This window comes from Ursus americanus, chromosome 11 (genome assembly GCF_024610735.1).
Source record: "Ursus americanus isolate L20-20 chromosome 11, mUrsAme1.1.p, whole genome shotgun sequence".
NCBI classification, from domain to species: Eukaryota; Metazoa; Chordata; class Mammalia; order Carnivora; family Ursidae; genus Ursus; species Ursus americanus.
Genome location: NC_142137.1, coordinates 57,719,616 through 57,747,050, shown reverse-complemented (window position 1 = coordinate 57,747,050; position 27,435 = coordinate 57,719,616). Strand labels below are relative to the sequence as shown.

The window sequence follows — 27,435 nt, the reverse complement described above, 5'->3', positions numbered from 1 at the left end:
TTGTTGTCTTCTCCTTCCTTCCTCCCGTTTTTGTGGGTAGATCCCCGATACTGCATTTCAGAGGGGTTTAAGGAAGTCAGTGAAATTCGATGTGTTTCACCGATCCTCAACCTTTTCTGAGAAGTTGGGAACCAAATGCCTTCAAGACTTCCTTCCACCCAGGTCCTCTATGATTCTGTGATGTCTGTTTAACATTATAAGGGAATGTGTCGCCCATAGTCTGTATGTGGAGACTCACCCGCATCTCCCCATACATGTCCAGGATTTTATCCTTGACTTTAAGCTGTTCCTCCTGGTCAATGTCACGGATGCTGAGGACTCTGGTCCTGTGCTGGCGGAACTGATGGACCTCCTCCGCCTTCTGCATTGCCTGGTGCTGGTTCAAGTCATCGGTTTGTAGCACAGGGTCGGTGTACATCGTTTTTCTATGAGAACATCCAAAGAGATGCATGAATCATTCTGGAATGCTGGAATGAACGTTACTTTAGAATTCAAATAATTTAAAATCGTATGGACAGTGTGGTGGTCTGAATCCAATCAAATATTAGGAATAGAAAGGATAAACTATTATTTTTTGATGGGCTAGGCTCCTTTTATCGGGTCACTAATATTTTTAGGAAGAAATTCTAGGAAAATACCAGTAAAATAAGATGCTTCCTCTGATGAGGTGTTTGTAGAATTGGTGTTGGAAAGTATGAGAATATTTGGAGGCTTTTCCTTTTTTAATTTATGCAGCTAAATAATGTGGAAAATATTTTCAAACTTATAAAATGCTTGAGTAACTATCGTTGTCTGTTAATCCTATTCTCTGGTTCTTGATAAAATTGAACCTACTTAAATAATGCCAGCAGGTGTAGTGGGAATTTTCTGCTGCTCAACTCACCCGAATCAGCTTACAAATTAAATCTTTACAGAAAATATTCAAATGATTCTATGATTGACTTAATAGAACATTTGCTAAATTTGAGATGTAAAATCGTGTACTTCTAAAAATTTGAATACACTGAAGTATATTAAGCATTAAGTTCAAATTTTTAGTTGTCTCACAACTGCTTATTAATGTATCCAAAATTCTATGAACACAGATGTCTGCATTAATCATGTTTATTAAAACTTACCGTACATATTGAGTTACGTTTACACATTCTAGCGCTTTTCGAATAAGTCGTGGAGACGTTTCCAAAATTGTTGGGGATCGTGAACGAGGCCCTGTCAAAAAAATAAGTCCTAGACTTTCAAAAACAAATCAACACCCACTACATGACTGGTATATCTTATTTTAATTAAAAATAGTATCTTTTGTTAAAAAAAAACCATCGATTAGACTTGTCTAATTTAATATGATTTTAATGTTACTCAATGCGACTTTATTAAAATGTAATTGTATTCCATATTTATCCTCTAGCTGGTGTTACTATACTTAGAGTTACATGAAGGAGATGGCAAAGTGAATATACTCTGTAAGAAGAGTAACAATGTTACCGTGATGGTAGTTAAATGACAGTGGAGACAAGAAGTAAAAGTCATACTGTATTTCATCATAAACAAATTAAATGACCCAATATTTAAAACACTTCATCTAGGGGTAAAAGCCATCATAAGCACTATGGGGGGTGGGATATAAAAATATTTAAGACGACTACTTCAAGAAACTTGTACGTCCAGTGGAACAGGCAATATATAGCAGGTAAACACTGAAAATCAAGTTAGCAGGAAATTTCTACTCCTTAAACTCATACGAACCCACAAGAACAAACTTTAAAAAGAGACTTTAGAGTCTATAATATTAGCCATTCAGTCTTTCCAGGACATTTAATCTCCTTTTTAAAACCTTGTTGGAATATAATTTATGTGCCCTAAAATTCACCCTTTATAAAGTGCAATTCAATGCTTTTTCATAAGTTTACAGAGTTGTGCGACCAGCACCCAAGTGTCAGGACCCCTCTCACTCCTGAGAGCTTTTTCTGTACCCTTGCTTAATAAACTTCAGTCACTTTAATCACTAAAACAAAACAAAACAAAACAAAAAAAACAAAAACAAAAACAAAAAAACCGACTCCCATTCTCCACATAAAATCTCCTGTGTCTTTTACAGCCCTTCTCCATTCCCACCACAAATCGTGGGCAGCCATTGAAGCACCTTGTCTCTATAGATTTGTCTTTCTTGGACATTCCATGTAACTAAAAATGACATCTAAGTTTTTAAGAAACGGTCAAATCATAGTGTTTTGATTATTGTTAGCTTCACAATAAATTCTGAAAACATGAAGTAAAAATCCTCCCCCCCCTTGGTTCTTTATCAAAATTATTTTGGTCATTCCTTGTCTTTTGCATTTCCAAGTAAGTTTTGGGATCAGGTTGCTAAATTCTACAAAATGTCTACTAGAATTTTGATAGGGACTATGTCGAATTTATACATCAATGTGGGGAGAAATGCCATCTGACCATATTGAGTCTTCTAATAAGAGCATGGACTAGTCTTCCTCTTTCTTTAGATTTTTAAAAATTTCCTTTAGTGACATTTTGTAGTTTTCGGTATATAAGTCTTGCACTTTTGTTAAATTTATTTCCATACATTTATTACTGACATTACTGTGAATGAAATAGTCTTAATTTCCTTTTTCGACTGATACTATGTAGAAATGAAAGCAAGTTTTCTATATTAATCTTGTATCTTGTTCTTTTTCTTTAGTAATATGCCTTCAGAGTTTTGATATGTTTTTTAATTGATTGTTTTTCAGTTTATTAGTGCTTTTTGGGAGGGGCTATGTCAAGTCCTCACTTTGCCATCAAGAGGTCTCACGCCCCATGGATATTTGAGCTTGCTTTTTACACGTGGTTGTGATAGCCTCCAGCAATATTGGAAAGGGCTTAATTTATAAGAACTTGTTAGAAGTGATCACTCATTCAGAATATAATCTAATATAAGCCTTTAAAAAAACATTAATTAAACATACAAATTAATTTTTCATTTTTTGAAAATACATGAAGACATGGTACATGTGAAAAAACAAAATATCCCAACTCAACTCTATGATGAAAACATAAATTCAATCATGTCTTTCATTTTATAACATAAAATGTTCCTGAAGAATTGACATTTTACAATATGTCTTTTAGAAACCAGGGTCCAATAACTTTCCTTTTTTCATTGTGATGACTGCAGGATCTTAGATTTCTAAAGTTCATTTGCTTGTCTTATAAACACACCTACTTATGCTGGCTATATTTTTGGCATTTCAAACATGAGTTGTTTCTATAAGACACTAACTCTGCTGACTTTGACTGGAAAGATAATACTTACTGATTAATTAGATATTTGTGTTTTCTTGCCTCCTGCCAAATAACATATATATAAACAAAAGAGGATGCGGGAAAGGGGCAGAGAAGGTTAACCTTCATGTTCTGCTACAAAACTCTGTTTTGTCGGAATAAGGTGTGAGTGTATTATGGCAGCCTTGTACCTCTAAAATAGTGTAGCCCAAATTGTGTGTGTGCATGTGTGTGTGTGTGTCTGTACCATCCTCTGTCTGCAAACTGGCCTTCTATGGGATAAGTTCTGAAAGTGAGAATATGCATTTAGAAATATCTTTATAGCAATTGGTCATTACTGGGTTCATTTTATTACATTTGACAAAAGTTTCAGCTTCCAACAGACTAGGAGAGAAAACTTACTTCATCATAGGTAGTCTAAAAATTGCTGTTCAGGCCATAGTGATTGTGAAGCCTGGGGAAAAGATGTGGGAATAAAGGCAAAGATCATCTGCAACTTTTGGAAGAGGCATTTTCTAGAGGCTCCCAGAGATAAAAGGGAAATAGAGAGCAATGTTTAGACTGTTGAACTTGATGGTGGCTTTGGTATTGAGGAAGAATGCTTAGGTGTGAAATCCATAATGATATTGTTTACATATGCCCTCTGGTACTACCAAGGAAATTGTTCTAATTACCTATTATATGAAAATAGGGAAAAAATAGGAAGTAGCAAGAATAAGGTAGGTTTGGTTTGGTTTGGTTTTTAAAAATTTTATTTATTTATTAGGGGGAGAGAGAGACAGCATGAGTGAGGTGAAGGGCAGAGGGAGAAACGGACTCCCCGCTGAGCAGGGAGCCTGATGCGGGACTCCATCCTGGGACTCTGGGATCATGACCTGAGCCAAAGGCAGACGCTTAACCAACTGAGCCACCCAAGAGTCCAAGAATAATGTAGTTTTGTGGGAACCACAAATATCTATTGAATACAAAGGCCAGATCTTGCAAAGCTCTCACAGGGTCTGTAATCTCTTGTGGGTGATGCTTCTCCAGGAGCGAGGGCCAATATGGGACACCAACAGCAGAGGTGGGAGCAGCACATGGGGTTCCAGAGAATAGCTGGACAACCAGACCCACGGTTCTCCAGCAGGATTCCTTCTACAATCCCAGTACTCAGAGTCCATGGCCGTGTTTCAGTGCTGTAGGCTGTACTCCAAACCCAACTGCACACCTCTTCTTGGAGGGAGAAGGGGTCAACTTTTCTTGATATTGTGTGATTAAATTTATATGTAGTATATTTTTCATATTATTTTATTATATATACATTATTTATATTAGATAAAAGTGATAATAAAACACATTTCAGAACGAGTTAGAGACATTTTTGCTTGAGGACAGGCCACTTTGGCCCCAGTCCTCCATTCCCACTCAAGTTTACCTTTCCTCCCTGTTTCCTGCCCCCTCCTTTCAGTCCCAAAGTACACTCTTTCACAGTGATGTGAACTTTAATAGAAAGGTGTGAAGACTGATGGCCAAAAGTGTGAAGAAATGAGGAGCAGGAGAGCTGACACAGAAGTGGTCCTTTCCCACACCAGTCTGGGGCTCTGGGCAAAAAATAGACTCTATACCATGACTGCAGGTCAAAAGAAAATATATCATGTAGCCTATGATAGGTAAAACAAAAAGGATCTGTGTTTGGTAACATTGCAATTTTATTTTTAGTGTTTGTAGACACAGAGAAGTCTACAAAAGTACACCTGCTATGGGGACTTTTTTTTTTTTTTTGGTCCACTTGTATCTTTAAGATAATTACTGAGTGATGAGGTCCTTGAGCAGATTATCTACTCTGATAAGCAAAATGAAGACCTATGAATCCAAAATACTAGTTTTTCTATGCTATAACCCTATGTATCACATGTGTTTGTTAGTGTCTTTTCCAGAATTTTTATTTCCAAGTACCTATTTTTCTTACAAATGAGAATAATACTTACTGATTTCCTTCCGCACACTCTGCTCTTCCTTCCCCGCTGGGGACGTTCCTCCACTTTCGCTGCTCCCCGATTTGGACAGATCCTTCAAGCCCTTGCCCATTTGCCACTTCTTCCACAGCATGCTCCCCGATGGTATGATATCTTTGCTCTCGGAACTCACGGAACTCTTTGTGTCGGACTCTTTTGTGGAGCTTGAGGACGTTTCAACTACAACATGACATGTGTGTTACCGAAGATAAACTTGCATTCTATAAAATCGTATGCAGAAAGTAACGAGGGCTTTTGGGAGCCAGGTTTGGAGCGGACTGGAAAGCTTTGCCACCTCCAACCACAGCACTAGCAAAAACAATCATTGGTAGCCTCAGAAAATATTGCGGATGGCCCAGAAACACAAGTGTGTCCAGAGGCATCTCAGGGTATGAACACATCACATAGAAATAGAGGCTTTTGGGAGGTGAGACACTGCAAATGGAAATGGGATGTCTGAACCTTGGGGCCACTGCTAGGGTGGGCCCTGGAGGAAATACAACCTGCCTTGTGTGGGAAATGTATGTGACTGGGGTTCTCCTCTCTGGAGAGGGAGCCCTGTGTCTAGGCACTTGTCTAAAATTATCTTAAAATAGACCTGAAAAGAGCTCTTGCTTCTGAAGTTGCAAAGCTGGAAAGTTTTTCCTTAACGCTATAATTCTACTCCCACTGTTCTAGATCTTTATGCCTGGGGGGAAAAAACTGTGTAAAACCTACCACAACTTCCACATTATGCAGACATTTCCTCTCCTATTTATCAATTGCAGATAATTTAATTAATGTTATATTCTGTTTTGAATAAAAGGTGATAATAGGTTAGTGCTTTAAAGCATGGAGAAATGAAATAAATACATTTTAAAATATTATTAAAATTGATGTACCCCTAGAGCAAAATGGATCAAGAAAAAAGAAATTAAAATCTATTCCAGGAAGTTTAACTTAGATAAAATAGACAAATTTCTTATAAAACACACCTTACCAATCCCGACACAAGAAGAGTTAGAACAGCTTAATAGTGAGGGATAGAAAGTATATACAGTATGAGTCCAAATATATGAAGTTCAAGAACAGGAAAATGAAAACAGGGTAATAGAGGTCAGACTATTTGTCCCTTGAGGGACAAAATGGCTGAGGAGAGGGGGATGAGGAAGACTTTGGGGATGTTTAAGTGTTTTATACCTTGATCCAAATGGTGGTTCCTGAGTGTATACATATGTAAAAATTTGTCAAGCTGTACAATGAATATTTGTGTCTTTATTGCATGAATGTTACAGGACAAGGTCAGCCTCTTTTGAGCCTTGTTCTCCACTAGGCCTTGTCCTTGGCTTGCAAATCCCACTTTTAGCAAAAAATCCTGCTAGACTAATTTATCAAGAATCCCACCCTCCCTGCTTTGATATCCAGTCCAGCTCCTCTCTTCCTCTACCCTCAATACCTAACCAAGTTTTCTGGATAACTTTCCACCCAGTCCCTGCCTAGTCACTATAAAACCCCACTTGTCCCTGCTGTATTCAAAGTTGAATTCAAACTCTCTCCTACTGCAACAGACTTGACTCCTATTGCAATAGTCTTGAATAGTCTTCCTTGCCATTTTTAACAAGTGTCCAATGCAACATTCTTCTTTTGCATATAACTTCATACATTTTTTAAAACAATAATAAAACCTAATAAAATAATAAAATTCAAAATAATAAAATGATAGAATCATAATAAAACCTATTCACCTTTGTATTCTTAATGTGACATTAGACTTTAACACTTAGAAAAGTGAGTACTTCAGGAGCTAGAAATATTTCAAATTCCAATCCTATCACTTTTTAGATGCAAACTCGGAAGAGTTTGGTGACTCTCTGACCATTGGTCTCTTTATCTGTCAAGTCGGAAGAGCAGTGTCTACCTCATAGTTGCTGTGGGTTAAAAGGAGATAATAAACAAAAAGTGTTGTGAAGAGTACCCACCCCAGGAAACAAAATCAGGGCGATATTTGTCGTTTATACTCTTTATATGGAAAGTTAAGGGGCATTATCTTTATAACAATCATTGAATTATGTTCCTGAGGATGTAAACATGGAAAAGCATGGTTGGGGATGTTAACACCTTCGGCCTTCCCCGGGCATCCCAGTGAAGTTATAGATGGGGGCAGTCAAGGATTAGTAAGAGGCGCTCTGGGGTTGTGGAGAGCTGTCTGCAAGCTGGCCCTGTCCCTGGGTATCTTGTGAATTTAGCCAATTGTAGAGCAAATTATTCTGGGCCCTTGTCCTTATTGGCAAGTTGGAAATCATATTATAGGTTACAGATTATAGTGGATTCATGTGAGTGTTCAATGAAATAATTAGTGTTTTCAGTTGTAGGCCCATGACAATCACTCAATAAAAGCAGTTAGCTTTATCTTACCGCTATTGTGTATAGTTATTCTGACTAGAAAGGTGCCAGATTAACAGTCATGGGCCGGCCTTCAAGTTCACACACCGTTACCTTTGAACTAGACTGCATTCTTATTTCTGGTTTCATCTTTTCTTAAAGGGAGAAAACCATACCTACTTGGGGAAAAAGCAAAGGTCTGCCTGACTAAATAAATAAATAAACAAATAAAATTCAGAATCTATTTCCCTATCCTGTAAGATGCTCTGTGTTTTGGATGCAAGGCACAGCTCCGTGCTGTGAGGAGCTGGGCCAGGGCTCACTGACCTTCCTCCTGCGCTTTGGTCTGGCTGTCAGACACAGGCGTGCTGTCCGCAGCTGGTACTTTCTTAATGAACTGGCTGAGGTAACGCAGGCGAGCCTGGGAAGCCTAAAGAACAAACACTATCAACGAACAGTCCAGGCAACAACATTTAAGGAATCCATGAGAGAAACAGGAAAGAGTAAATGAATACGGCAGTTTGAACTAGGCCAGCTCTTATTAGCCAATAACCTCAAATTCTGAGCCATCCACAATTCTGACAGTATTTCTGAGAACCAATGAGGAAGTAGTCCTAAAACGAACACACAAGGCAGGCAGCCTTAGACCCAGTTGCTCCTGGACCTTTTTCATCAGGCTTAATAACCCTGAGTGGGGACATGAAGCACATATGGGTAATAACGGCTCGCTGTAGTGATGATTCTTACATAAAATACAGTAGGGAGGAGACGTGAAGAATGCGCATCCCACAAGGGGCAGGACAGGCTTTCATCCACTCAAGGCTATTCAAAGTCCATGAAAACACATATTAAGTATGTTTATGCTTTCTTACTTGGGAATGTGAGGACAGGCATGGATACAGCCCACACTACGTGAAAGAATGAGGGAACCCATAATTTGGGCCAATAAGTGGTACCCATAATTTGGGCCAATAAGTGTTTTTGAGAGTCATCTGGTATCAGTCATCTGCACAACATTTCACAATGTGCTCAAATGTGGTCTAAACGTGTACCTGGTGAGTGTCTAACAAAATTCCAGATACCGTTCCTACAGGAAGGACCATGCATTTTCACCAACATGGCTCTTGCTTCAGAACAATGCCTAGGAATGGAAGTTAAAAAACAACTCTTCAAACTCAGGTGACCTTGATAGCTCTTCCTGGCTCAGTCATCTCCCAGGCTTGCTTCATGGCTCGGATTTCATCTGCTCGTTCGGTATCTTTTTTCACTTCAAAAAATTCTGCTTCATTGTGTTCAGTGACCAACCTCAAAATCCAGTAGGGTTTATTTGGGTCTTCTTGTTGAGGGTGAACAGTGGATATCTGATAAATAAAATAAAAACCTTTGGGTCAGGTGTTTTCCTCCATTCAAAAGGGTCTGGATTTTCACCCATGATCCATAATTTCATTATTAAGTATTTACCCAGGAGAAATGAAAACACATGTTCACAAAAATACTTGGACAAAAAATTCATTACAGTCTCATATTCGTAAGAGCCCAAAAAAGGGAAACAATATAAATGTTTATCAATTGATGAAGAAACAAGTTATCATCTGTCCACATCATTGAACACTATTTAACAATACAAAGTAATAAAGTACTGATGTATACCACAATCCAGATGGATCTTACAGGTAGATGTCTTACTGAGATAAAGAAGCTGAGCACAAAAGAACACATCTTGCATGATTCATTTGTATGAAATTCCAGAACAGACAAAACAGCCGTCTGGGGTGAGGTGTGAAGATGACAGAATCCATTCCAAAGAGGTTTGAGGGAATCTCCAAGCTTATGCAAATGATCTACACTTCATACCTTGAGAGAGATTAGCAGATTACAGAGCGAATGCACTAGTCACAATTCATTGAATTGTACAATTAAGATTACTGCATTTCACTACAGGCAGATTTTATCTAAATCTATAAACAGGAAAGAAGGAAGGAAGGAAGGAAGGAAGGAAGGAAGGAAGGAAGGAAGGAAGGAAGGAAGAAAGAAAGAAAGAAAGAAAGAAAGAAAGAAAGAAAGAAAGAAAGAAAGAAAGAAAGAAAAAGAAAATTCTAAATTACATTTGGGGTTACACTGTATCTCTTTATAAAAATTAGGGTAGGAATAGTTGATCATGTCCAGGTGTGGATATACTGGATATATACTCATTATGAAAGTTAACATTTTGATATCTTCTAGGATTATTTTCATTTTTATGAGCCATAGGACTTGAAATATCTAGATAAGTGAGGCTCATTGGTAGGGAGAGAGGCTTGAATCCAATGTGGTTAGTAGCACTTTACATATGATTGAGACAATGTCAATTACCCATGTTAAATAATGCAGATGGGGAAGCAGAGATCTGTAGGGCCACTGAATAATGTTCTTGTGGGCAGTTTGGTGTCAGTGTTACCGAAAAGATCTTGCTTTCTACAGTAGTCCCCTAATATTCAGATGAGAATTTAAATTTCACAAGTGGAAATTCTTTTATTTCTTCCCTTTATAACACAGTACAAAAGGTTTTATCATCTTTTATATTGCTTGATAAATGAGTTTATCAGAAATGTCTCTGGGATCAGGAAAGGGAGTATGATGAAGGATTTGAGGTGGGGGGAACCTGTAAGAGTTTATGGATTGAGTTAAGCTTATTTGTTTTAAATGTCAATAATTTATTTTGTTGATAAGAATATTTTCTCAGTGCATTCAAATAATTGGTTTCTTAACACTAAATGATAAACTAGAGCTATATCTAGAAAAGCTAGCATTATATAGCTAACTTGTATAGCATTATCTGGAAGTTTCAAGGGAAACAAAGTGGTTGATTGAAACCACTTCACCTATGTTTTCTAACCAAACAATGTTAAAATAGCCTAATGTTAAACAGAAAACTGTATCTGGTCCTTTCAAATGTAATAATCCCTTAGTAGAGAAACTTCTTTTTTTTCTGTATCCATTTAGATATTACGTAAAAGGCATTTGGATTGTAAACTGTAGCTAGTGAAAACATAAGTAATGAAAATTTAAGAAGAAATTAGCTTTTCCACATGAAATAAAATCGATGATCAAATAAAATCAACATGATTATGGTGATTAAAGTAAAAATAAAGTATAATATCATAGTTGTCAGTTTCTTGTTTGGCACATGTATTAACACATTTTCAAACATGAGACAGTATAACACTAATGTCTACTAACCAACTGGCACAATATTAAGATTCCTAAAGCTTAGTTATTCATATCTTAAAAACCCAATTCCCATATGAATTCTGTAACCTAGCCTACACTTTGTGCTGCGCGAACTGATCCAAGCACCATCTTTTCCAGGATTCCCCAGAATTCAGGAGTACTTCAAAGTTAACTCAGGCTGAATCCCATGATTCCTTATTAAATGGTGGATCATCTGAACAAGCTTCTCATTTTTGATAATATATCCTCACATTCATCACAGTTTCGAAAAGAATGGAAGGCCACCATACATGTCCGTGTTTAGTTTTATCCAATCACGAATTTTCTGCGAAATTCCTTTTTCTTGACTTGGTACTTTTGCAAGCATTTTCATTTCTTCTTCATTTCTTTTTATGTACGTCAACCCTTCCAACTGCAGCTTTTCATTTTGACTTCCATCTAGAGGTATGTTGCCACACATTACAGGACTGAATTTACGGTAAGTGTCAGGAAGTAAGAAATCGTCAAGTACTATACGGACTTCTGTATCTGTAGCAATGTTTGTAACATTAGACCGTTTGGTTTTTGAGCTTATGTCTATCACGGTGTGTCTCACGTGTCTCTCATATCGTCCAGTGCCTGGGGATCCTATGCACTCTAACAGGACATCTGGCCAAAGATATTTACGCTCATGCAGCGTTAACGCTGAGGAGTTATTCCGAAGCCAACCGCCTTGATGAAGATCATTTCCCAAATGGAAGCTCTACAAGGTAGCCTGGGGTAGCAGATGAGGCTCAAACGGCCTGACACATTTTATACTGACAGCTTCCCAAATAGGGAGAGTCCACTCCAGGGAAATGACCGTAGTTTCTGAACACAAAAGCTCTGGCATTCTCCCCCTGTTTATCATGGTACTGACTGTCGCTACCTCAGGACAGGTGGGACTTCTTGCTCTTTCAATCACTAGTTCTTAACCCATTCTAACTTTAAGTGTACTTCCCCACGTTTGACTCACAAAATGCCCGGCTCCCTCTCATTTTTACTGCTTTAACAATGACATTTTGTGAAAACACGGGTGATACTAATTTTTGATAAAATTCCCCCACATTCATCCAGGGCCCTATGAAACCACCTCAGCATGAAAACTCACTTAGCACATGCTTACAGCTCAAAGGCAGCCCAGGAGCTGAGGAACTGGCTTCTAAGTAAGTTCAACTAATTTTCAGAGTAACTGAAGAGCCACCACACCCCCTTACTCCTCTGCCAACAATTGTGAGAATTTGGATACCTCTGCCTTTCACTGGCTTCATGTAGCCAATTAAGGCCTGAAGAGCGCCATTCTTGTATCAGTTGTAATAAATATAAATTAATTCTTTCCGTGGAAGCCACTTCTTTCCCCTGGAGACATTCCAGTGGATGAAGAGTCAGTTCTTCAATCCTATTAATGCAAAGCTTTGGGGCTGTTGTTCGTAATGTTTGAACTAAAGCCCAGGTTCTGTCTGTCATTAATACTCACCCTTGTAATCTTTTCTTGCTAAAGAGAGAAATTCTTTTTCTCCTCTGCTTTCTTGTCTTTGCCATAGCCCACTCAGCTTTAATCACCTGCTTTTGTTCTTCCGACTCCATCATACTTTGATCTGGGGATAAGCCCACCGGTATAACTGGCTATCAGGCTTGAACACCTTCAGTGGGATAAGGAAGTAAGTTAAGCAGTACTTTGTTTAGTTGAAACTGGAACAATCTCAGCTGTCCCAGTGGCGCGTGCAGGCTTGTCCACAGTGCATAAAGAAAATGTGAGCATAGCTTCTTGTCAGTCAGGATGCCAGGGTCTGGAGAACTGGATTTTTCTTCTTCAACATGTTTATCTTCAATTTCTGATTTATCCTGGGAATGTTTATGCCTATGAGGCATTTTCCCCTCACACTTTAAGTATGAATTAATACGATTTGATAAAAACTGGAATGACTCGGGATGCCTGGATGGCTCAGTAGTTTACACATCTGCCTTCGGCTTCACCTTTGGTCCATTTACCTCTTATTTTCCTTGTATGAAAACCTCTGTGTAGACTGATATAACTTATCCTCCAGTAATGAAGCTGCTTCTCTGCTTCCCACAAGACTTCTTACATCACAGACGGAGGCTGCAACTGTTCCTGCTGCCTTGGCAACTTGCCTCTTCCCAGCACTGACATTGACTAGGGTCAGCCTGCATCACTGAGTCCCAACACAAAGGGGAGAGCCCCAGCCAACGGTCCACCCCCCCATCAGTTCCATTCCACCCCTAGCAGAGGTCAGGTTAAGCTTCTTTATTTCACAATGTTTCCAAGGGTGGACTCCGACTGGGAAATTAAACTTCGGTGGGGTTCCTGGGTGGCTCAGTCGGTTAAGCATCCAACTCTTGGTCTCAGCTCAGGCCATGATCTCAGGGTCCTGAGATCCAACCCAGCATCAGGCTCTGCACTCAGCAGGAAGTCTGCTCAGGACTCTCTCTCCCTCTGTCCCTTGTCCCCACACACATGTGCACATGCACATACTCTCTTGCTAATGTAAATAAATAAAACCTTTTAAAAAAATTCAATCTTGGCAATGCAAGTGGACTTTTTTTCCACTACTGAAGTGTAGGACATGATCAGTATCTCGTCTCCTAACTTGTTAATTCCCCTTTATTGTCCTATACTACTGGTACCAACATCCTATTCAGTTGCTTCAGCAGCAAACCTGGGAGGTGTCCTTTATTTCTTCTTGCTCCTTACCACCCACTTGGGATTAATAACAACATACACTGTTTGTTTCCTTGATAATTCTTTTTTTGTCCTCTTCTTCCTTTCTCACCTGTACCTGGTACACCTTGCCCTCTTTTGCCTGGACTACTGCACTACTTTCTTGAACCATTCTCACCATCCCTAGTCTTTTTCCCTTTAAATGTATACCTCCAAAAGCTACCAGGGTATCTGAAATAAAAATCTGATCACCTCGATACATTTTTCTAACCTTCTATCCCCCATCTCTCCCCTAGACCAACTTAGCCTAAACAATGATCACAAATGCTGGGAAGATTTTTCCTCATAGGTATTTTGAGTTCATTGTTTTTAAATAACCTGAATTTGAGTATCTTTAGGCCTATGCTTGCACTCCTCAACTCTGCCCGCATGTCCTCTTCCTTACACCTAATCATTGTAATTTCCTACCTGGCCCTGAAGGAATTTGGAGTCATGACCTCTGGGCGGTAGATAGAGTCCCAGCCTCCTATTGAGGCTTAAAGGCCCTCTTCCTCCTGACTCTTTCTCACCCCTCCCGCCCCATCTCTCATACTTTAATGCTAGAAAAAAACAAAACAAAAAGCGACAAAGAAAACAAAACCCAGAAAAACAGAACACAGAGATTGTTTTCTTTTTCACCTTCGAATATCTTTGCTCACTGACTCAGGTCAGAATCCGGCTCCTCTAGGAGAAAGAGGCTAGAAGTAAGTACCTTTTCTCCCCACCACTTCACATGTAATATCTAACATTAAAACTCTCTGTTTACCTTCGGCCTCCTCCATTTGACTGCAAGTTCTTTGAAGATAGGAACTGTATTAATATTAATATTAGGATCCCAAAGCCCCAAAACAGTGTCTTACAGACACATATGTCTTAAAAGTTTGATTAATGATTTTTGATACTAAACTAGGAAAAGCAGTTTGCAGAAGGTGTCCAAGCAATGTCCTTAAGTTTATCTAGATGGTTGCTAGAATCAAGGAGACGGAATTTTTCAGTTTTGTCCTCGGAAGAGAGAAACAAGGGGGGACTCAATGAACATACATTTATTAAATGACTCCAGTAAGAAAGAGTACCACGCCCACCTGAGGTTCAAAGCGAGGGGCTTGTTTTTCTTTGGCTGTCTTGTCTTTCTCTGAAGACTTTTCTTTGCCTTTTCTTGTTGTTTTGGAAGTTCCTGAAGATTTTTGCCCCTCACTAATAGTATGGGAATCTGGGCTTCCCAAGGTAACTAATTCCTCATGTTTCTCTCCGTGAGCTAGAGAGACAGAAAAATGGAAACCGGTGAATCATAACAATAAAATCATGTCATGCAGGAGAAGGAGAGCAAGTCAAGAAAAAAGTTCTTAGTTTAAGATGTTTGGATTTCTTTTCTTTTTTTAAAAAATATTTTATAAAGATCTGTGTGACTTTCTTTTATAAAATTGAGAGCTAATTCACATACCACACACCACTGAAGTGTAGAAATCAGTAGGCTTTGATATATTTGTAAGGTTATGCAAAAATTATCACTATCTAATTTGTTTCCAGTCTGGATACTTTCAGTACATTTTCTTGCCTAATTTCCTTGGCCAGGATCTCCACTACAGTACTGAATTTGTTTATCTTTGCTATAATATGTATTATTCTCCTCTCTCTGCTTATTCGAAGGAGGATGTGAAGGGTTTTTTGCCTTATGTTCTAGTCATTCTTTCTAACAACCACATATTCAAGTGGCAGAGGAACAAATAACATTTGTTGAATCCCTACTATGTTTCATTCTTTTTTTTAATTCTCAAAGCACCCCAACAGGGCAGATTCAAGAATTTGCTTACATTCCCCCAACTGTTGTGAGTTGAATTAGGATTCAAACATGAGTTCAAAGGACATGTCAGCCCCTTTCGAAACTGGAGTCTGTAAGTCATCCTATTAGCAAAGTAAAATAGTAATTGTCAAGAATCCAGTTCTTATCGATGGCTTTGTGCCAGTTATCAGCTACTTTTGAATTAGGGCAGATCATCCTGCATGACTGCAAACGGACTGTAAGGACCACAACTTTACAAGGGAGCAACTTGTCTTTCTGCCAACAATCCCAGTTGCTGAGTAGTGTTGTGCTAGGGAAAATTCTTTGGTCATATAATCAAATGACTTGGAGGTGAATCTTGGATCAGCCACTGAGTAGGTTCACTTTGGCAGCTTTATTACATTCTTTTGAATTTGTTTTCTTCTCTGTATAATGGAGATGTTAATACCATGCCCATGGGACTTACGACTAAACTACATGGGGCATTTAAAATAGGATCGTACCTGGTATCATACACTGGGTTTTTAAGATATTGACAATTGTCAGCTGGAATTGAATCTCAAACTGCTCCAATAAGTATTTCTGGGGCTTTCTTTTTCTTACTACCCGCAGGCCTTAGACTTTAAATCATATAAGCAGGTGTATTTGATTCCCTTCAAATTAACATATTCTAATATTCAAGTTTACATATGTGAGCACATAGTGCAGTGTCAGGCATACAGCAGGGGCACACCATCCTCTTCCTTTACACTATGAATATATAAAGTAAAATAATTTCCCTATTGTTCAATGGCATCAGCATAGTAACATTCTTTCCCATGAACCGCAAGTTCTCTAAAGGCCAGAATATCATTATATGCCTCATTTTGATCCCTAACTCCAGCTAGTATAATTCTGAACTCATAGCATGTATTCATGATCAGATTGTTCAACTTCAGTATGTGAAATTTTATAGGGAAACTGTATGTGTGGAGAGCATATGTATCAATAAGCACCATATATCAGTAAGGTGTAAGATATCCTACTAATTCAACACCTGTGAAAAACGTGACCTCACATTGTATATTCATGTAATTAGAAGAGCTCTAGAGTAAATGACCTCTGAAATAAGCTAATATACCCCTTGAAGAAAATAAATGCTCCGGTAGTATCTGTTGATGAAATGAACTTGAAAAGACCCTTAGCATTATGACTTTAGTTTTCCTCTTATACCACCTTACATTTATCCAGAATACAGTAGACAGAAATCTTCAGTGGATAATAAGACATAAAAATTACAGAAACATATTTTTTATGATTAAAATTCAAGGTTTAGATTTATGTATCCAGGGACTAAATCCGGCTGAGATTTGAACATCAACATAATTTCTAAACTAGAATACTTGCTCAGGATAAGGTATACATTTACCAAGTGTGACAGCACTTGGTAAATGTAAACAGGAAAATCTTTAGATGATAGATGATAGATAGATAATAGATAGATAGATAGATAGATAGATAGATAGATATAGATCAATAGCTAATCTCATCATGTGTGGTTTCTTCAAAGACCTTGAATTGGAAACACCATGCATACACTGTGCCTAAGAAAGAACAATATATTATTAATTAGAGTTAAGAAAATAGTGTGATAGTCCTGCTAATAAAATTGGGTGGGACTTGAAAACAAAGACTTTTGAGAATGATAAACAAAGTTCATATGTGACTTTGCAAATAGACTAGAACCTGAAAGGTGTAGGCAAGTAACATAAAAATATAACATATTGGCAAAAAGACTTTAAAATAACACACAACTAATTATATATGAAGGTAGATGATATCACCAAGTGTTACCTGGTCCAGATCCCCCAATTTCTATATCCTTAAGAAAAAGTCACCTGTCTCAGCAAGCAATTTTTACTAGAGCTTAGGTATTAAAATATACTAAAGGTGGCACTGTTGTCTCATGTTAACCAGAAGACAAGCTTCTTAAAAATTGATAACAGAAATATTCTGAGTTGAACATAGTTTTATTTCAGAACTTAGTTTTTTATCATGGGTTATAAAGATGTGAATTTTTAGAGAAAATTATAAATTTTATTTCTCATTGAAATTAAATGTTGAATTTAAATGAGTAAATGTGATATTTCCATTGAATTCAGGATGTACATAAAATTTTAAATTAGGATACCAATATACTAATGAAAAAACCACTTGATTAATTTCTTCTTGATCTAAAGTATTTATAATTGAAAAAGTAAGCTAAACTAATCAGTGAAGACAATAGGGGGCACCTGGGTGGCTCATTCAGTGAAGCGTCTGCCTTCAGCTTGGGTCATGATCCCAGGGTCCTGGGATTGAGCCCTCTGCCTCCCCCCCCCCCCCCACCCGGCTTGTGCTCTCTCTCTTGCTCACTTTCCCTCTCTCAAATAAGTAAATAAATAAACTTAAAAAAAAATTGAAGATTTTAGTAACAATTTTTCCAGAATACATCATACCTGGGAGCCGCTGCCTTCAGCTCAGGTCACCATCCCAGGAATCTGGGATCCAGCCCCACATCCCACATCGGGCCCCCTGCTCAGCAGGGAGTGTGCTTCTCCCTCTGCCTCTCCACCACCACCACACACCCCCACCCCCAGCTTATGCTCTCTCTATTGCTCACTCTATCTCTCAAATAAATAAATAAAATCTTTTTAAAAAATTAAATAAAGTACATCATACCCTTAAAATTGAAGTTTGTAGGTCTTGAGTTGTGAATATAATTGACACATGTAAGTTGACATATCGATATGTTTTCATTTAAACAAACTGGCTCCCTAAAAATCCACATTTATAAACATGATACTGATTATTGTGAATTCAAAAGCTGCTTAACTTTCGTAAGATTGGCCAACATAGGCTTTCAAATAGAAAACAATTTCCTAGTTCATTTTAAATACAATTCAATTCTGAATTTATTTACTGGCTGCTTTCAGCAGCAAATGTATGATACAATGCAACATGTAATTTAATTTTACTAGCTGCTCATTCACACATAAAATTGTCAAATGTGATGTCAAAAAAAGAAGGTGCAATTATTCCGAGAGACTTCTTTTTCTAGTTGGTTACATAATAATGAGAATACCATTTTCGTGAGGGCTACCAGGTTCTAGGAACTTCACATATATTATCTTGAAACCTCACAACAACCTTAAAGAGAGGAGTTACTATTCTAATTTCTCAGGTAATAAATAGCCCAGTTTCAGATAGCCTACGGCATTTCTGCTGTTATGCTGTATTTCTCCATTTGATAGTAACTTCCTTTTCTTTTCCTTCTTTTTATATTTTTATTTTTTTTATTGAGGCATAACTGACATAAAACACTGTATTAGTTTCAGGTAGACAACTTAATAATTTGATATTTGTACATGTTGCAAAATGATCGCCAACGTGAGTCTAATAAATGTTAACTTAAAAAAAAAAACTTATATTAATTTTGTACCATTACCCAACTCTATACTTTACATTATATTATTTCATGAATTATACTACTGTGATTATTTCAGATATTAATTTTTTAGTTTCCTCTGGAATTTTAACATTTATCCATTAATGTATTAAATATGATGGTTTGTCATATTGGTTTGTTTAGTGGAACTCCATCAGTGTTGGACAACTTAAAGTTGATGAACTTAAAAAATCTCCAGGAAAAGCATGGTGAGACACTTCGCGCAAACTTATACGTTCAGTAAAGAAATAGAAACAGTTCCCTAAATAGAGACATTACTGAAGATACAATAAAGATCTGAAATTGGTACTCCCACGTATTATTCTTATTTCCATCCAAAAACCCTTGCTAGGTAGTTAACTCCCATTCAAAATCCTAGCTGGGCCAGTGCCTAGCTGTGTGACCACGGGCAAGCTCCAGGAACAGTGTGTGCCTCCGTGTTCTCAGATGTAAAATAAGAATAGTTCCAGCAACCACCTCACGGGCTTATTGTGAGAACTCCTGGGGTCAGTATACATTAAGCTTCCCAAAGCCCCAACATAAATGTTAGCAGCTGTCACCACCACAACCGTTAGGGCTATGTCAATGCTATTAGTTAGAAAGTCTCTAAAGGACAAAATGGTACAGTGGAAAGGTTCTGAGCTTTGAAATAAGTCAGACGTAGGTGAAAATCTTTACTCTGGGGGTGCCTGGGTGGCTCAGTCATGGGGCGTCTGCCTTGGGCTCAGGTCATGATCAGGGCGTTCTTGGATCGAGCCCAGCATCAGGCTCCCTGCTAAGCAGGAGGCCTGCTTCTCACTCTCCCACTCCCACTGCTTGCATTTCCTCTCTCGCTGCCTCTCTCTCTGTCAAATAAATAAAATCTTTAAAAAAAAAAAGAAATATTTACTCTGCTTCTTCCAGATGTGTAAATGTAGGCAAATTATTGACAGCATCTAAGCTTCATTTTCTCATGTGTTAAATCAGGATGGTAATAACTACCTTTCAGATTTTTTCATGAGAATTGACGATAATATATGAAAAGTACACAGTGCAACAAGAGGCCCATAAAGCAACTAAAAAAAAAATCATAATCATAATAACCAAATTTTTAGATCTCTCCAGTGTTTTCTTTTTGCTTACAAAATACAATTACATTCTTTTCGGTTTGTTTTGTTTGTTTTGATTAAAATAGTAAGTGCTCATTTAAAAATTCTGACTTACACAGTTTCAGTTATAAATTAAATCTTGTCTTTAGATACTAAAAAAATGTAAATGAGCTATAACCACTTCCACATGTTGGTATATGCTCATTTTTTTCCCGCGTGTACCCCTTTTGCTCTCTGACCCATTCATATATTTTTGAAGAGTGGTGGCAATCTAGGGTCACCTATGACTAATGGTAGATGAAGTGCTCATATTAGCAATAAAGAATTTCTGTGAGCTAAGCACAGGAAAGCATTTCTGAATCTTTCTTCCCCAGCATTCCTGACCCAGGTCGAGAAGGGAAATGGCCTCAAATAGTGAGACATGCGCATAGGGCTTTCCTGGTCCCTCCATTCCGTGCATTCCTCTGACAGGAATTAGCCTCTCTCCAGCCACACCTTACACCTGGTGGGTGGCCCTGCAGGTCAGGTGTGTCCAAAATAGGCTCCTGCCTACCTTCTGAGACACTATCTTCTCGACACTTTCACTTCCAAAACAATGGTTCACTTCCCCTGCTTGGTATTCTTCAGGACTTCATCATACAAACCATTCCCCCCCCCACTAGTTTGTCTCCACTTCAAAGTGCCATTTCTTCTTTTTCTAAAGATCCCCAGTTTACGTCAAGTTTACATAATTCACTCAACTTATGTATTATGGGAACAAATTTCTAATTATTGAAGAAAATATACACAGAAATTTTAAAAACCTGCATTTGACTAGACTTGAGGGTATTTGAAGGTATTTTGCACCTTTTGAGATGTTAGAAGTTCACTTTGAAGAGTTGGAAAGAAAGCCCCTCATTCACTATTCTAACAGCATTGTTCAATGTGGTGCTATGGTTCCTGAACTCACAAATATTTCCTTTATCAGTGTGCATTCTTCTATCTTGCTGGAACATTATTCAGAAACAGGTGCTCCCCATGAACAAGATCCCACACTGAATTTTGGAAGATTGTTTCTGTTATTTCCTTTTCATGATTAAACTGGGATTATTTATTCCCTGTCGTGTGGATCTGAGTTCACACCGATCATTGCTATAAACAACAGTAGCATGACTATTTTGAGCTTGTCAAGACAGGTGCAACAGATATTCTAATATAGAAATCAGAAGTATAAAGAGCTACAGACAAATCATGAAAGAGCCCACACAGGCAAAAAAAAACAAAAACAAAAGCAAAAAACCCTAGGATTTGATTCTCACTCTCTGATCTATTAAAATCCCTGATACCCAGAATGGTAATGTAAAATCTAATAGTACCATACACTTTCCTTGAAAAACAAAAAAGAAATAATATCTTCACTGAACACACATCATATACACGTGCCCACACAAAACAGTGCCATTTCTCTATTATCTTGATTTATTTTTATAATTATGAATATTTTATTTGACTAGATCTTTAGCATATAATATTTAATCCAATTCATATTAAGCACATACTATCTACTTTTTTATAGGAGGGGGACACAAAATCATCCAGTAATTTGCACCATCCATTATTTCAAGCAGATTTCCATTGATTTATATTGGAAAAAATATCTAGATTTTTTTTTTTTTAGCACAGTATAAACTATGAGATTTTGATTTGGACTATAGAGAAAGTGGAGATAATGACTAATTTAAAGGAGTTTTCAGCTTCCATATGCCATTTATTCATACCATAATTGTATTCTTTTCTGGTAGATGAGAATTCTAGATTGAGGTCGTATCTGCTCTATATTTCAGATATTCTCAGTGGTGCAGGGCAGTGGGGGTACTGCCTCTTGGAGAATGAAGAGATGTTTCAGCAAAATTCACATTCTATGAATTTACCTAGGGAATGTGTGAAAGGGTACCTGCCTTAGGGGATTTTAAGTACATCATGAGTAGCAGTAGCAAAGCTCCTGATTCAAGAAACAAATTTTGAGCACCAGAGCAATTGCCCTGGAAACACACAACACATACGAATAGCCAAGAGGTGGCCACAGTGTGGCTCTGGCGCCCCCACTTTCTCTAAACATGTCCATGCTAGACGCTGATAAAAGGTCACAACACTTTCTTGCCAACCCGCAAACAGCCCAGAATCTTTTCAAGCCCCCAGGCCAGGATGCCATTAGAACTTAGACGCTCCTGCTGTTCCTGGCATAGCAAGCTCACGCATTTGTTCAATAAACATTTACTAACAGCTTCTATCTGGTTCTAGAGATGCAATGATGAGGCCGAGGCAGAGTCCCTTTCCCAGCAACAGAGGGGCAATGGGGAGGCAGACAAGTTCAAAATCCCCGTGGAGTTCCACGTGGTCTATGGACGCATGCTCAATACACTGGAAAGGAAATGGGGACTCTCGGGGTCATTAGTTTTATAACTTTTCTTTGGATTTTATGTCTCACCCTGGAATCTGTCCCTTCTTATAAAGATTTAGTTCAGCAATAATAGCTTTCTCTTAACTTTGGTGATAAACAAACCTCTATCAAGCCTTTAAATGAACAGGTTCATGCAGTTAGTATATGCAAGCAAATGTGTGAACAGCGTTTTTGACAATTAGTGAATAAGGGCAATAATAATAAGAGTAGCTTAGATGTATTCTTTCTTTCACATATTCGACAAATAACATGGAGTGATTACTGGGTGCACTGTCTGCACTATGGATAACACAAGATTGAATAGGCAAGAATTCGTGGAACTCCCTGCCCTCAACGGTATTGTGTTCTCATAGGAAATACTGTTGACCCTTGAACAACATGGGTCTGAACTGCATGGGTCCACTTTGCGAGTATCTTTTTCTAATGCATCAAACTCCCTCCTCAGGAATTTTGAGAGTAGCTTATATTTGAAAAAAAATAAACCTGAATCTTCTTTCACTTGGAGATTCTCCTTCTCTTGAATATTTTAAGAACTAACCTTCAGAGTTACACTATCTCAACAACTTAGACAAGTATAATTTTATAACAGAAAAGTCTTCTGTACACGTCTTAGATAATCATCAAGTAATTTTTGCTAACTGGACAAAACATGTTTAAACTAAGGCTAAACAATCATATATTTTTGGTTCTTACAAACCAAGTAGTAAAGATTTTGAAACATAATCAATTAACAAAACAAAATGCCGCTGGATATGAAATGCAAATTGTAAGCAATACTGTTCCAGTAATTACATGATTAATTTACTATTAAATATTTATATAAAATATAAGGTGTATGACTAATATTTAGGGGGACATACCTTTGCTATCATTTTTCTCCAGCTCTTTTAGTGCTTGAACAAATGCCTGCTGACTTTCAGTGAGGGGCCAACTGTTATACAATACCAAACATTGTATGATGTACTTGTTGACCTGTGAAATAAAATGCAATGTTTAATCATAAATAATAAAAATAAACACAGTATATGCCTAATAAGCAAATAACAAATACATAATTTTTCTGGATCACACAACCATAATTGGGTCAAATACTATCAGGTGTTCTCCAAAATTTTATAATATCACAGTCTATAAAATTCATCCTCACATCCCCACCAACACCTGCCATTATATAGTCTAGTATGTATAATTTTTGTATCCATGTTTAAAAATGAAACTTACTCATTTTACGTTTGTTACTCCTCAGTTTTGGAATCAGGATTACATTAATCTCTTAAAAAGGATTGGGAACTTTGTGCTGGTTTTCTGTTTTCTAGGACAATTTACTCCTTGAAAATCTGTTAGATCTATTCTGTGAAGCCAGATGGGCCTATGACTTTTGGAAAGGTAAAACTTTGATTAGCATTTTAGCGTTATTATTCTTTATTATTATTATTTCACATTTTCTATCTTCTATTGAAGTAGCTTTGCCTGTCCTCCCTCACCCCAAGCATTTGTTATATCTTTCTCTCTTAAGTCTTAAATTCACTAGCATAGAGTTGTGTTTAATAGTTTAATTTTTTTTAAAACCTGTGGCTTACATTTATACCTCCACCCTATTTTCTCGTTGTTGTTCTGTATTTGTTTTATTTATATTTTCTTTTCTTTTTCTTCTTCACTGGTGTTACAAGAAGCATGTCCTCTTACTGATCTTAAAAAAGCTCAAGGTTCACTCATCTTGCTAAATTTTGCTCCCCCATTTTATTAATTTTTACCCTCACTTTTATTAAAACTTTTTCTTCTTTTTTCTTTGAGTTATTCTTTTGCTCTTTTTCTAACTTTTTGTTTTAATAGCTTAGCACGTTTGTTTTTAATCATTCATGCTTCCTAATGAATTAATTTGAAAGTCAACATTCCACTGAATGCTACTTTAGAGTGGTTACAAATTTTGATTTGTATTTTTTAGTTGTTTAGTTCTTCATATTCATGATTTCCTTTTTTGATGTTCTTTGTCACTACAGAACTATTTAGCATATTTTATTTTGCTTCCACATTTATGGGATTTTAGGCTGTTTTTACTAATTTCTGTATTATTGCACTATGTTCAGATAACATCTATATAATATAGTGTGCTTTTTATCGAGGCTTCTTATGTGTGCTATGAAAAGGCATATTCTCCATTTATTAGGTGAAGTGTTCTACACAAATATCTAAAGAATTAAACTTATCCTTAAGTTTTTCAAATCCTAGAGATCATGTGTATTTTTTTCAGCTTGATCTATTCATTTCTGAGAGTCGTATATTAAAGTCTTCGACTATTAACTAACTTTATTTTTCTTTGTAGTTCTAAAGAGGTTTTGCTTTTTATTCATTGAGTCTGGCCAGTTAAGTTATGCTATATGTTAGTTATGGTCATATTTACTTGTTATATTCTTCCTTTTATTTTTACACAATATCCTTCATGAATTCTGTGCACTGGGATGTGTTAATATCACCACAGTTCTCTCAGTCCAACTTTAAACTTTCTGTGCCATTTTGTTTAAAATTGTCACTTTTAGGCTACTTATAGTTGGATCTTACTTTTTAATCTAACTTTAGTTTTTTTTTTCTTTTAATTGATTAGTAATTCATTTGTGTTTATTGCCATTAGTCATATTAGGATTTATTTCTGACCTTTTATTTGTATTTCTTCTTATTTATTTATTTATTTATTTATTTATTTATTTATTTTGTTTCTGGTGGATACATGTTTTCTTCTGTTGCTTGAAATCACATGAGTTGTCCCTTATTTTACATATACCTATATATTTTTTAACTTAAGGAATGAGCAAATTAGTTTTTATTAATATGTGACCTTTCTCACAATTATGGAGCCTCATAAATCATGTAGCATAAGATATTTACATCTACGGTACAGGGTTAGTATACACATTAAACTTGCCATATATTTTAACACCTGGGCACAGAGAAACTATTAAATAATGTTCAGTCCCTTGATTCTGTTCTACACTGGTGGCATTGCAGATAGAAAGTGTCATATACATTGACAAGGCTGAGGAAAAGAATCATCGTTACTTTTGTTAGATTTTTAAGAGTAATACCACTCGTTGAAGGGTTCTCTTAAGCATAAATACACCTGCTGTGGAGTGCTAGCATTTTCTTCTATGGTAGGCATGCTGACAGTTTCCTCCTCCAGAATGGGCTGTCCAGTGTCTACAATCGCACTTGCCGGTCTACCCTTATAGGATTTCTGACTGCCCTGGGTAGATTTCTTCTTGATGTACAATTCTTGCTCCTTCTTGGTTGCAGCATGTGTTAAAAGAATTTGTTTGCTAGCTGAAAAGGAGAAATTTATTACACTTAAGTTAAACTGTGTGAAATGCATGGTTATGAAATTTATTACACTTAAACTGTGTGAATGCATGGTTATGAAATTTATTACACTTAAGTTAAACTGTGTGAATGCATGGTTATGAAATTTATTACACTTAAGTTAAACTGTGTGAAATGCATGGTTCTTTAGCTGTACCCTTTCATAAGACACACAGAGGAACGGGTCAATTCGTTTTGTTTTAATGAGATAAAAAAGCAGTATCGCTAGCTTCTGGGAGATATTCTGGTCTTAAAGAAACTTATGTAATAGCCTGTGACTTGCATAGAGCAATGCATACTCTGAGCAACCACTGATTGCTAAAAGAATGTACAACAATTCAACAATTTTTCATTCATTTTGTGTCACTTGAATGACACTAAACTACTACCATTATTCTGACTTCTTCAGTGTTTAATACACCGTGTGTGTATGTTATTATACTTATGTAAGACTTTCATTTTATTTTTAATTTCTCTATTCATGTTTTTGTAATTAAAATATAATAAAACTACCATTTGGAGGGATAAAAAAATAGAAATGTGCCCGATGTTATTAATTGATCAAACATACATTGAGAGAACCTAAGTGAATGACTCAGAGAAATTCCAGTTTTAGGCATAACAAAATAATGGGCACTGGATTTACTCAAAGCCACGAAAAAAATAAAATTAGATAAAATGTATAAAGCAACTGTTTTTCAGCCATTAAACAATGCACAGCCCAGAGCTGTCATCCTCGAAAGAAAGGAAACATACAGGAAGCTCTGTCCACTTCTGCTGATTTCTGCCTACGAGCACCTTCTCGATTGTGGCACAGGGAAGCAGAGTCCAAACAGTGAACAGCAGTGTTGTCAGGTTCAAGAAGCAAGACTATAGTTTGAGACTCCTGAGACAACTAAAATTTGTGAGGCAGGGTGCCAGGGGCAGATATTGAGCCCAGAAATATGCATAGGGGTCCACTTGGGTCCTTAACTGAATTCTAAACTTTATTTGTACAATCACCTAATGGTGCCTGGCAGACAACTCCCAGAAGACTGTGAGCTTAATGGGGATTCTGAAGTTTGTACAGTGTTGAAAGACCCTAAAGTTCTGCCAAAGTATGGAAATTTAATGAACACACAGGGCATCAACTGAGACTCAAGAAAGGCTATTCTTTAAGGGAAGTACAATGCCCACCCTAGAGTAATGGAAGCTCTAGACCCAATTTAAGAAAGCTTAAAACCAAGTCTTGAGAAGATTAAGCTAAGCTGTCAATAAACTGCTTACTAGAACAAAATTCAAAACTCTTTCAATGAAGAGAGCCTAATCCTGACTCTTAGCATTGTAGCATGTACTATGTGCAGCACACAGTCTGATATGTGAAGAAGCCAAAAACATGAACATAATTTGAGAAAAAAGTCAATAGAAATAATGACATAGCTGACACAGATGTTGGAGTTAGCAATAAAACAAAACAAAAAACTTTAGCAAATGAAAACTTTAAAATAGCTATTAGAAATGTGTTTGAGGGGGGCGCCTGGGTAGCGCAGTCGTTAAAGCGTCTGCCTTCGGCTCAGGGCGTGATCCGGGCGTACCGGGATCGAGTCCCACATCGGGCTCCTCCGCTGTGAGCCTGCTTCTTCCTCTCCCACTCCCCCTGCTGTGTTCCCTCTCTCTCTGGCTGTCTCTCTGTCACATAAATAAATAAAATCTTTAAAAAAAAAAAAAAAGAAAAAAAAAAGAAATGTGTTTGAGG

General features: G+C 37.2%; 1 protein-coding gene and 1 pseudogene across 4 annotated transcripts in view; both read right to left on the bottom strand.

Moving 5' to 3' along the window:
* ADGB (androglobin) overlaps nucleotides 1-27,435 on the bottom strand; it is a 153,765-nt gene that overhangs the window by 5,042 nt on the left and 121,288 nt on the right. For all 4 annotated transcript variants that reach the window (XM_087865567.1, XM_087865568.1, XM_087865569.1 and 1 more), the window contains 8 exons: nucleotides 25,465-25,664; nucleotides 23,210-23,321; nucleotides 14,658-14,830; nucleotides 8,813-8,989; nucleotides 7,956-8,058; nucleotides 5,241-5,447; nucleotides 1,119-1,209; nucleotides 239-425 (listed from right to left, as the gene is read on the bottom strand). In XM_087865567.1, coding sequence (XP_087721693.1) covers nucleotides 239-425; nucleotides 1,119-1,209; nucleotides 5,241-5,447; nucleotides 7,956-8,058; nucleotides 8,813-8,989; nucleotides 14,658-14,830; nucleotides 23,210-23,321; nucleotides 25,465-25,664 — 1,250 coding nt within the window. The remainder of the gene's footprint in view (nucleotides 1-238; nucleotides 426-1,118; nucleotides 1,210-5,240; nucleotides 5,448-7,955; nucleotides 8,059-8,812; nucleotides 8,990-14,657; nucleotides 14,831-23,209; nucleotides 23,322-25,464; nucleotides 25,665-27,435) is intronic.
* On the bottom strand, nucleotides 11,095-13,008 carry LOC123797401 (calcium-independent phospholipase A2-gamma-like; annotated as a pseudogene).